The sequence below is a fragment of the Lampetra fluviatilis genome, chromosome 28 (genome assembly GCF_964198595.1).
Source record: "Lampetra fluviatilis chromosome 28, kcLamFluv1.1, whole genome shotgun sequence".
In the NCBI taxonomy this organism is placed as follows: Eukaryota; Metazoa; Chordata; class Hyperoartia; order Petromyzontiformes; family Petromyzontidae; genus Lampetra; species Lampetra fluviatilis.
In genome coordinates this window covers 12,670,562-12,682,842 of record NC_136302.1, presented here as the reverse complement: position 1 = coordinate 12,682,842, position 12,281 = coordinate 12,670,562, and the positions used below count along the sequence as shown (strand labels likewise).

The window sequence follows — 12,281 nt, the reverse complement described above, 5'->3', positions numbered from 1 at the left end:
CACATGCACACACGTGCAGACATGCACACACGCGCACACACGTGCAGACATGCACACACGCGCACACACGTGCACACACGTGCACACATGCGCACACACGTGCACACATGCGCACACACGTGCACACATGCACACACACGCACACACGTGCAGACATGCACGCAGGCCGTACAGACATGAAGACATAATCAGACGAATGAAAAACACATACCTATATCGAGATATATATATACACACACACACACCTAAGTATACACGTCAACATATACACATGTATATAAATAAGTGTACGTATACATGTACATAAGAGTACAATACAGTGCGCCAAATATACAAACACGTACACACACGCGTGTACACATTTGTACAGATACACACCATTTGCACATGAACATACAAACACACACACCTGTCACACGCACACACACACACCTGACATACACATTTATACACACATGCATAAGAACGAATACAAACACACCTGTACACAACGTACCACACACACCTGTCACATCGATACAGAAGGTGAAGATCTGTCGCATACCTACGCGCACACACAATCAGCACACACACACAATCAGCACACACACACACCTGTCACACACACACACACACCTGTCACACACACACACCTGTCACACACACACACGCACGAGGCCCGCGGTGCGCGAGTCGCGCTGCCCCCGCTCGCGCCGCGCATACCCGAGGGCACCGAGGCGCGGTCACACACGCCGTCCTTCAGCAGCCGGTCCCGGATCTCCCAGCTGAACATACCCGGGTTCTCGCGCTTGTACTCCTCGATCTTTCGCTCCACGTCGGTGCTCGCCACCTGCTGCACGTGGTCGACACGGGGGGGGGGGGGGGGGACACGCCGCCCAGTCAGCGCCCGGCGCGGACCGACTCGCACGATCACTCACTCGGGCACTCACTCACAGACTCACTCTCACTCACTCTCTCACAGACTCAATCACGCAGGCACTCACTCACAGACTCAATCACTCAGGGACTCACTCAATCACAGACTCAATCACTCAGGGACTCACTCGTACACTCACTCACAGACTCACTCACTCACAGACTCACTCTCACTCACAGACTCAATCACTCAGGCACTCACTCACAGACTCAATCACTCAGGCACTCACTCACAGACTCAATCACTCAGGGACTCACTCGTACACTCACTCACAGACTCACTCACTCACAGACTCAATCACTCAGGGACTCACTCAATCACTCAGGCACTCACTCACAGACTCACTCTCACTCACTCTCTCACAGACTCAATCACTCAGGGACTCACTCAATCACTCAGGCACTCACTCACAGACTCAATCACTCAGGGACTCACTCGTACACTCACTCACAGACTCACTCTCTCACAGACTCAATCACTCAGGGACTCACTCAATCACTCAGGCACTCACTCACAGACTCAATCACTCAGGAACTCACTCGTACACTCACTCACTCACAGACTCAATAACTCAGGGACTCACTCGTACACTCACTCACTCAGGCACTCACTCGCGAGCCCAATTAATCACAGACGCGTGTACTTACCGATTCACAGACTCACTCACCGACGCATTCACTCACTCACCCACGAGCCAATCATTCGCTCATCTACTCTTCATTCACTCACTCACAGACTCAGCCACGCGCGCGCATCGACTCACTCCTTCACTCATTCATTCACTCATTCATCCACTCACAGACACGACCACGACGCCTCTCGCGTGCTCACTGCGACCCGCTTCAGAGGAGCAGCACACGTGTATTCGTTCGTTCGTTCGTTCATTCCTTCGTTCGGTCCCTCGGACTGGTGCATCCCTAATGTGTGTACGCGACTGATCTTAGCGTCGATTAACGCAACTAATCGCGTTAGTATCTGCGTCGAGTCGTTAGCTTCATCTGGAACGAGTTCGTGCTCCTCTCCGTGTTGTGTAAATGTTTTAGCGCTCGTGGTGTTCACGAGAGGGGTGAGCGCGCACGCGGTCCGTGCCGAACGCCCACCGCGTGCAGCGAGCCGCGTGCGTTGGGGCCGGTGTCTGTCGATTGGGTTGGCGTGACCCCAACAGTCGCTAGAGGCCGCTACATTGACAACGTATTGTCTGAATAACATCAAACGATCGATAATTGCATCGAATCGAGACCCTGAATCGCGACGATTAATTTGATTCGCCAGCTGTGCATCGTTAAAACTAAATATATATTTATATATATATACACATGTGTAAGATTCCATCAGCCTTGTAAAACACCAGCGGCGCATGCCTGCGAGCCGACACAGAGCCCGTGGATATCCACTCACGTGTTCTCAGAGAACTGTAATCCACATGAGCACACCGCGTGCCCCGAAGAGATACAAACACGGATGTAAAACAATCTGTATTCGTACACGCGTACACACACGTGTTCAGCTCCGTCTCGTTACACGTGTGTGTCTGTGTGCGCTGGCGACCTCATCGCTCGTGTGCCTTGCCGGCCTTCATAGGTGCTCGATAACAGCACTTGCCCCAAAAGTCTGTTTCGGCTATACGGGGAATCTTTGTCTTTGTGTCGTCTCTAACATTCCGGAGACCCCCACACCATTTGTGTCTCCCAATTTGTAGATGTTTTCCACACCGCACAAGGTGCGCATTTAAGGTTGAGTCGACCTAGGGGAGGCCCAAGACCGGTTATAATAATCGTCAGTGGTGTTGGCCGTGAGCGGGAATCGAATCGAACACATGTGGCGGGGTTTGGAGCGCAGCGCGCTAACCGCTACACGACCGCTCCCCACACATACATATACAACATGCAAAAAGACACACACATACACACACACACACCGGTATGCATGAAACACACACACACACATCCACACACACACCGGTATGCATGAAACACACACATCCACAAACACACCAGTATGCAAAAAACACACACACACACATCCACACACACACCGGTATGCATGAAACACACACATCCACAAACACACCAGTATGCAAAAAACACACACACACATCCACACACACATCGGCATGCATGAAACACACATCCACAAACACACCAGTATGCAAAAAACACACACACACACATCCACACACACACCGGTATGCATAAAACACACACATCCACACACACACATGCGCGCGGTGTGAATGTGCGTGCGCGCTCGTCAGTAAAACCGGGCAGCGACAATGAAACGAGAGCCACGGTCTGGAGTGCCGACACGCGGCGTGGTATTTACTGCGTCAACACCGCCGATGCGGCAACAGCGGGAAGCTCACCAAAGTTGTCGAAGGCTTGATGATGATGATGATGGTGACGGTGACGATGATCGCGGGGGTTGGTGATGAATGTGGTGGTGGCAGTGTTCGTGGTCGTGACAATGATTCCAAGAATAATAATCATTACAATTCACCGGTCTTTCCACAGCGCTGAACCACCACATCCCAGACTTTAACCCGAACTCCACCAGGTGGCTTGCAGAGGAATCCCCTGATGCCAAGTCGATGCCGGCGCTAAGCGCGCGCGACAATGTACTGGGTGCGATATTCATTGTATCGACACCAACTGTTCACGTAGTAGATTTTAAATGTTAGTAGACACGTGCCATTACGCGTTTGCTGCGTATACATATATGTGAATGTGCGTCTCGCCATTAGCTTGTGGGGAGCGGTCGTGTGGCGGTTAGCACGCTACGCTACGAACCCGACCCACCCGAGTTCGATTCCCGCTCACGGCCATCAACACCAGGTGCGATTATCTGAACCGATCTTGGGCATCCCCTAGGTCGACTCAGCCTCAATTGAGTACGTGGTGCGATGTGCGAAACATCGCCGCGAGGGAGACAAAGGCGGCCGGACGTGATGCTGAACACACACCCCCTCGTGTGCCGTTCCGGCCTTCATAGGTGCTCGCTAACAGCACTGGCCCCAACAGTCTGTTGAGGTTATACGGGGCTCTTTGTCTTTGTTTGGTGTGACTGAGTGTCTGTGTGTGCACGTGCCATTCTGACTTGGCCGTGCAGGTTTGCTTTGACGCCCGGGACACTTGCCAACGAGTTGTCCCATCTCGACTGAGACGTTCCATTTCCAGCAAAACGTTCCATTCTCCAGGAATTATCCAAGTGATATGTTATTTTAATCAATTAATTAAAAAAACGTTCACGAACCAATTCGGCTGCGTTCAATCCGACGTGGAGTGACGGGGTGGTGGTGGTGGTGGTCCCGGGATCGACTCTGAGTGACCCCTCCCCCGAGGGCCCCCTGTACCTCTCTGGGTCTCTCCAAGTCTCTGAGTGAGTCTCTCTGTGTCTCTCTGGGTGGGTCTCTCTGAGTCTCTCTGAGTCTCTCTGAGTGAGTCTCTCTGTGTCTCTCTGAGTCTCTCCGAGTGAGTCTCTCTGAGTGATCTGCGTGGAGTCGCGCGAGGCGCCTTCTGCTCATGGGCAGGAGGTGAGGGGGGAGGGGGCGACGAGTCACGACGGGGGGGAGGCGAGGGGGGGGGGTGCACGGGAACCCCGAGGCCGAATCCGGGGCCGGCCTCGGGGTTGTGAGGGTCGCCTGGGGTGCGGGGGGTGGGGGTGGGGGCTAAGGGAGGAGGGGGGCGCCAGGCTGTTGCTCACCGCGTGAGATTGGGAGTGGTGGTGGTTGGGGTGGAGGGCGAGTGGTGGTTGTGGTGTTGATGGTGGTGGTGGGGGTCGATGTCATCTAAGTTGTCTCATCCATCTAACCCCCAACTCCTGGGTCTGTCCCGTGACCTGTCAGCAGCAAGCCTTCCACACTTCACGTGATAGCCTCCAAGTGCACCTAGCCTGGCACAAGCGCTGTGGTAACGTCGTCGCTACTTAGTGGTAGATGGTGGCTATTGCTGTTGCTGTTGATGGTGGTGGTACTGCTATGATTGCTCTTCTATGATGGTGGTCGTGGAGGTGTAAGTGGCGGTAACGGTAATGCTGATGCTTGGTCATGGTGGTGCTGATGCTTGGTCATGGTGGTGCTGCTTCTGTCCGTGCTGCTGCTTGTCGTTTATGGCCATATGGGGCGAGTGGCTGGCTTAGTGAGTGAATGAGTGTCCGCTGAATGAATGAGTCAGTGGATGAGCGTCTGTCTGGCTGGGCTGAGTGAGTGAATGAGTTAGTGAGTGAGCATCTGGTGGTGAGGTGCCATCCATCCCATCCATCCATCACGCTCACCCGGGGCTTACTGCCTCCAATGGCCCCAGGCCGGATGGATCCGGTCTCCTGGTATCGGCACAGAATCTTGGAGACGCAGCCGTGCGAGACGCGAAGCTGGCGGGAGATGACGCAGGGCCTCACGCCGTGGTGCGCCAACTCCACGATCTTGTGCCGGATGTGATTGGGCAAGGGGCGCCCGTTGATGAACACTCCCCCCAGCTGGTTCACGCGACCCTGGCCCAGAGGGGTCGACACTGCCCGGGACAAGAGGGGGGGGGGGGGAGGGGGGGTCACAAAGTGGGAGGGGGGGCGTTAGGTTCTCGGTCGCGGCAGTGGTGCAGGTGACCTGTGGCGCATTCAGAATTGGCAGCCTGTTGAAATTTAGCCGAGGTTTTGCTTTGTGTTGTTGTTACTTTTATCAGCGAAGGTCTCTGTTTTTACAAATGTTGACTTGTATTGACTGCCTCCGCACCCTCCCTGGGACGTTTCTAGATCCGTCTCTGAAGGGAACGATGTGGATAGTGGTGGTGGCCGTGTTGATCCTGCCGTTGCTATTTGATTAATGAATTTAAGAGATATATTTATTGTATTGTTTGTTGTTGTTGTAACTTGCCGACCCGCCCCTACTGGACATCTGTGAAAAAGAGCTTCATAGCTCATCGGATTCCTCCTCCCGCAGTCTAAATAAAGATGTTGATTCTGATCAGTATTACACCTGCGTGAGCATCCTTTGACATGGAACATCTCGTCGTTGCAAGGACGTCCCGTGTGTCGATCGACGCGTACACAAAGCACGCGCGTAACGACGCGTGTACACCTCCATCCCATAGTCTTCATTCATACAATCACTCCCAGCCAAACACGCACACACACACACACACGAGTGTGTGTATATATAGTATTCATACACACGCGATGCACACTGCGGGTTCACGAGAACGCACTCGACCCGTGACAGCCGCAAGTGTTGTGTGCGAGTGAGTTTTAATTACTCGGTGTGATGGCGGTGTGGTGATGACGATTATTGTGTTAATTGTGATTGTTATTATTGTGTTGTGTTTAGTGTTTATTGTGATTATTGTTATTATTGTGACTATTGTGTTTGTTGATATTGTGATTATTGTGACTATTGTGTTTGTTGATATTATTGCGTTTGTGTGTATTGTTAGTGTGTTTATTGTGTTTCTTGTGTTTATTCGTTGTGTTTACTGGGGCGGAAACTTTGCTCCCCCATCACCTAACCTGCGGACAAGACACATTCGTTATATCCAGCAGTGGATAGACCAAGGACTGTCTTTGACTGCACTATACCGACGATAGACTTCTAACAGTAATTGTTAAGGACATTGTTTGTTTGCTTTGTTTAACGTGCACAACTTGTATTACCTTACGTGAATTTAATTCCGGGCCGAGGTGAGCCACACTGGTGCAGTATGGTCAAATAGACCCCATGACCAACGACAAAGTTGTGTGGGAGGAGGAGGCTTGATTCATCCAGCAGTGGATTTGCTCAAAGGACTGCACAAAATCTATACAGTATTCATGATATGTGTGTGTGTGGTATATTGTTGGTTAGATGCTGGGAATTTATATCAGGGGTCATTAGAATCCCCGGTCCACGCCGTGTTTTTCCAATTATTGACACGGGAGGTTCACCCCCCGTGCTCACTCACACGGGCACTCGAGTTGCCATCATTTTGCACGTCCAGAAAATAAACCCAAGGGCCTAAATAATTACGCTTCGTTAGATATTAACAAAATAATTTAAAATATCACCGACACGTTTATGTATTTTTCTGCGATAATGCGGAGATATAATCTCTCTTTCCGACCCGTTCATGTTCGTGTTAAAATAATTAATTAGATCCCACACGCATTTTGTTAGGTAATTAATTTAGTTGAGTTAGAGTTCGTTGACTTTGGTTGAGTTTTAGTTAATATTGGCGCGCCTTCGTTTGTTTATTTATTTGAGCCGACATTGACGTGACCTGTTTTCTTTTTCGTATCAATGTTGTCAGCCAACCGAGCGGCCCTGAAAAAGAGCTCCTTAGCTCTGCGGGCTTTAGTCAGTGGGGACTCCACTCCTGCTTCTGATCCTGACGATAAGTAGCGCACCCCCAGAAGGGAGTGTGGCGGATGGGATGTGTCAAGCGATAACTAGGCGGTAGATTCAACGTGGGGAGTGAATAAGGAGGAGGAGGCACGGGCCTGGCTCTGCCCGCGACTCCGCCGAAGTCGCGGGCGGGACCAGGGAGACTCCGAGGGGTGTCGCCCTGAGACTCCGGGCTCCCGTTTGCGCGCGGGACGTGGCCCGCCTCAAGGTGTCCCTCCACCTGGTCTACGCACGCGTTTTTTAATTATACGAAAAATGTAGTCTCATACGTTACAATTCCTTCTACTTTCATTTTCAGATTAAACACTACAAGGAGCCTAAATGTATGACGGGAGCGCTTGTTAAGCGCGCGAGCGTGAGAATTAACAATCTCTGTGCCGGTGTCGTCTTGAGATGGGAATGGTGGGGGGGGGGGAGCTATGACCCCGGCACGCACGGCGCTACTCTTGTGAAGCGTCTCACCGGCTCTCAAACGTCAACACGCAGCGGGGAGTGGGGGAGGGAGTGGGGGGGCAGCACATTCCTCGATGGAGATTATCGGCAGGGGGTGGGAATTGAACCGGGAAGTGAAACCCGCAGGGCTCGGTACGCCAGGCCCCTGTGTGGTGAATCCAGGGGGGGGGGGGGGGGGGGCTTGCTGCGGGGTTAATCAACATTGTTGTCATCATCATTCATCATGATTACAACAACAACAATAATCATTGCGACATCGCCATAACGGTTGGAGATAACGGGCCCCGCGATCGCTCCGTGCGTCTCGCTCCGTCGGGACGATCGCGCTCACGGGCGACATAAAGCGAACACATTTACTGGTGACTGACGACACACCAGAGACGCCGGGCGAGGAGGAGGAGGAGGAGGCGGAGCGCGTGATTCATCGCTCCCTGGGTGCGAGACGGCTGCGCTACACCGCGCGTGTTTCTATCGCGTCGCGATGTGTTTATTAAATTGCGGCCCAGCACTCCCTTGAGAAACGAGGCGGCTGGGTCCCTGAACGCGCCACTCGCCCGGTGTTTACATCAACGGCGAATGGAGTTTCGTGTCGTCAGAAAGCTGACACTCGGCTGCGTGAATTCCACTCACTCGCGCCTGTACAACACGCGCCACGCATCGGATATCATCAGCAGCGACTGTGCGCGCGCATTCCGGGTTACAATTACACATTTACTGGGGGAGGAGGAGGAGGGGGGGGGGGGTCTCAATAAAAAAATACCTATATTTAAAAATTACTTAAGAGCTTAAATTATTGCTAAGATTTTAATCTCCGCGCGTGTCACCAGAACGGCTCCGACGTCAAAGAGACGCTCACAGGTGGCAACAGTCGCCTTGGGTTGCTCGGACGTAAGCGGGGTAACTGCGCAACCCTGCGGCGACGTTGGCCACGGACGACCCCGGCAGGTCGATGGAAGAAGACGCCCCGGGGATTTGCCTGCGTTGGCAGCACGGAGCGAGTGTGCCTACCAAGCAAAACGGGCAGCAGTGGTTCGATGATGATCGATGATTCTTTTTTAAAGGTATTATTTGGGGTGATCCTGCATGCTGCGTTGGCAGTGGTGCACAAGTACAATTGATGATATTAATAAGAATTACAAACAAACCTCAACGCGTTTGTCAATAACTCTGTGTGGCCTTTAAACATTCATATTACATATATATGTGTGTGTGTGTGCATGTGCCTTCCCTTTAAAAGGCAGCGCGTAATTGACGAATTTGTTCAGAGTTTGTGTTTTGTGTAAGTGTTGATGCAGGCAGAGTACGAGGGCAGGAGACAGAACAGAGGCAGGGATAAATGGGAAGCTGCTGATGATAGATTAATGCGAGGCCAAAAAAACGCAGACACACGCACACAGACAGACATACGCGCACAGACACACACGGACACATGCAGACATACACGCACAGACACACACGGACACATGCACACAGACAGACACATGCACACAGACAGACACACGCACAGACACACACGGACACATGCACACAGACAGACACATGCGCACAGACACACACGGACACACGCACACAGACAGACACACGCTCACAGACACACGCACACGCAAACAGAAAGACACGCGTACAGACACACACGCACACACACACAGACACACGGGCACACACACAGACACACGGACACGCGCGCGCGTGCACGCCAAACGTGGTGGGACGCGGAGAGTCGGGTCGCGGCCCCGATTCAGCCGTGATTATTCCCAGTCATGTTGCGCCTAATCCTTTCATCAAATCCGTTTGCTAATCGTGTTCCACCTCGCGAGCCGCAGCCCCTCTATCCGAGCACTCGAGACGCGTGTAGATGCGGGGGCCCCGGGAGGAAACACGCGGGCTGGAACGCATAGCCCGAGGCGAGAGTTGTCACTCGCCGAGACACAGTTTCACTCGCCGAGAAATAGACTCGCTCGCCAGAAAATAATCTCACTCGCTGGGGAATTGTCTCACTCGCTGAGACACAGACTCACTCACTGAGACATAGTCTCACTCGCTGAGACACAGACTCACTCACTGAGACATAGTCTCACTCGCTGAGACACAGACTCACTCACTGAGACATAGTCTCACTCGCTGAGACAGACTCACTCACTGAGACATAGTCTCACTCGCTGAGACACAGACTCACTCACCGAGACATAGTCTCACTCGCTGAGACACACTCACTCACTGAGACACAGACTCACTCACTGAGACACAGTCTCACTCGCTGAGACACACTCACTCACTGAGACACAGACTCACTCACTGAGACACAGACTCACTCGCTGAGACAGTCTCACTCGCCGTGTGGTCGTAGTCCCACGTGCGCGCGAAACCCCGAATGTCGCGCCCGTGCCCATCGAGCTACCCACGTGGGCCCTCTCTCAGGTGGTGACGCTGCTGCGGCTATGCTGCTCGTGGTGCACAGGTGACGTGTGGCAGGTAACCATCTCAACACGTCCCGTGTCAAAAATAACCCTGCGGCCTTGCACATTACAACTACACGTGTGTATATATATACAGTGTGGCGCTGAGGGCCAATGGCTTTTTTTGTGCACAGCACGCGGGATCCAGCCACTCAAGGCGCTCGTCACCGACTCTGCCCGACAAGGCACAGGACTCGGCACGCGGTGGGTTTGTTGGAGGTGGTCGCGGTCTAAGCTCCAGACGCCGGCGGACATCGTCGGGCAGGAAGATCCCACGCAGCAAGTGGCTCTGAGTAGACAGGGGAAGTTCTCCACCCAGCCAGGGCGCTTGGGGTTGGGGGGGCGCGGGGGGCCACGCTGCACCCCCCCCCCCCACAACGCGGCGAGGTAACGCACTGCTTGGGTGGAGGGGTAATCATTAGAGGCGCTTTAACGTGTTCGTTTGTTTGTTTTAACCTTTAATAACAACAACAACAAACAACGACACGGGGCTCGGCTGGATTAACAAATCCCAGGATAACTCGACGCACGCGCGCACACGCTCTGTTTAGACCACAAACACACAGAGCACCACCACTGCCACCACCCACGGTGACCAGTCGACTCACCTTCCAGCGGGAAGCCGCTTCGGGGGTAGTTCTGTCCTGGTGCCGGGCGCATCATCCTGAGAACTCTGCTGCATAAACACCGGGCCGGCAAAGTGCTGCTGATGATGCTGCTGCTGATGATGTCTATCGCTCTGGCTGATGCTGCTGCTTTTGCTGCGCGTTCAATAAACCGTGCTGAAAGTTGTAATACTTTCTCTCGTATTGTCGTCGTTGTTTGTGGTTGTTGTTGTTGTTGTTGTTTGTGGTTGTTGTCGTCGCTTTATTGTTCTCTATGATCGTGGAAATCGCTCCTCGCACGGAGCACGGAGCGAGCCGAGCGCGGCGCTCAGCTGCGAACCGAGCGAGTAACTTCCCTTCCCACTCCTCCTCCTCCTTCTCTCTCACTCCTCCTCCTCCTGCTGCTGTTGCACAACTTCTGCCTGGGTGTGTGTGTGTCTCTTGCCTGCCTGTGTGTGTGTCTCTTGCCTGTGCGTGTGTGCGTCTGCCTGCCTGTGCGTCTGCGTGTTAAAGAGTTTCTCTGTCTCCGTCGAAACGGCGGTGGGCACGGACGCCGCCGGCTGGGGGGGGGGGGTGTGGGCGGGGTGGCTCTCGCCCGGCTCCCTGCTTCGCGTTCGCACCGCCGCCTCTGCCACGACAACAGCAGCAGCAGCAGTTCTCTCGCGCTCTCCACCCTCCTCCGAGTGCTTCTTCCCTCTCGTCCATGCGAGCGCCAACTTTCCCCAAGTGTCTTCTCGTTGTGTCTCCCCCTCGGCTCCCATTGGCTGCGAGGTCGGGGGGGGGGGCAGTCGGCCATGAGTAGGGCAACCCTCGCCTCCGATTGGGCCACGGCTCGCCGGAGAGGTATGTCGTGGTGGTCCTGTCGGTCGTGGTGGTCATCTCGGCCGTCTGGGCCACTTGGAAGAATTTCTCATTGCGCCGCGCACTTTGCGATGTTACGAGATTCTGTCGGTTAATTTAATGTGAAGTTCAATTCCGCTACTTTCCCTTGTTAACACGACAAGATGAAGTCTGTCGGTGCGTAGGAGAGCGAGCTCGTGGACGCGCCGCGACTAAGATAAGCCGACGAGAACAGGTCGCATCATTTTCACATTATATCTCCCGATCAACACAAGTTTAAAAGTCTGTTTTTAAAAACTTAATCATCTCCATCAGTCGGACACACACGGGATTTTTAGGAGTAATTTGACACAATCGAACCGTGGACCACAGGTGATCGACAGAAATCTATCACCAATAGCAATGTGAATATCGAGTTAATTGGGGGGGGGGGGGTCACTACATGACAGTAATAATTAGTGTAGGCGTCGGTCGTTCTGCAGAACGCGATCCACGTGTGCGCATCGTTAACGCACGTGTGACTCGCACACCACACGTGTATATAGGTGTAAGTGCACTTTGAGTACGACGTTTTAAATATAATTGTAAGTATAAATGCCATTCTAATAAAATATTCGTTTGCCCAATTAGCGGTTTGATAAATGTGT

At 53.1% G+C, this 12,281-nt stretch overlaps 1 protein-coding gene across 4 annotated transcripts in view; it reads right to left on the bottom strand.

Annotated features, from left to right (window-relative positions):
• LOC144942810 (paired box protein Pax-7-like) overlaps positions 1 to 11,503 on the bottom strand; it is a 102,013-nt gene extending 90,510 nt beyond the window's left edge. For 3 of the 4 annotated variants that reach the window (XM_078869785.1, XM_078869786.1, XM_078869788.1), the window contains exons 1-3: positions 10,798 to 11,503; positions 5,186 to 5,421; positions 703 to 832 (exon numbers count right to left, since the gene is read on the bottom strand). In XM_078869785.1, the coding sequence (XP_078725911.1) occupies positions 703 to 832; positions 5,186 to 5,421; positions 10,798 to 10,852 (421 nt within the window). In that variant the 5' untranslated portion in view covers positions 10,853 to 11,503. The remainder of the gene's footprint in view (positions 1 to 702; positions 833 to 5,185; positions 5,422 to 10,797) is intronic. The other variant, XM_078869787.1, reaches the window with a different exon arrangement.
• Positions 11,504 to 12,281: the final 778 nt, after the last annotated feature.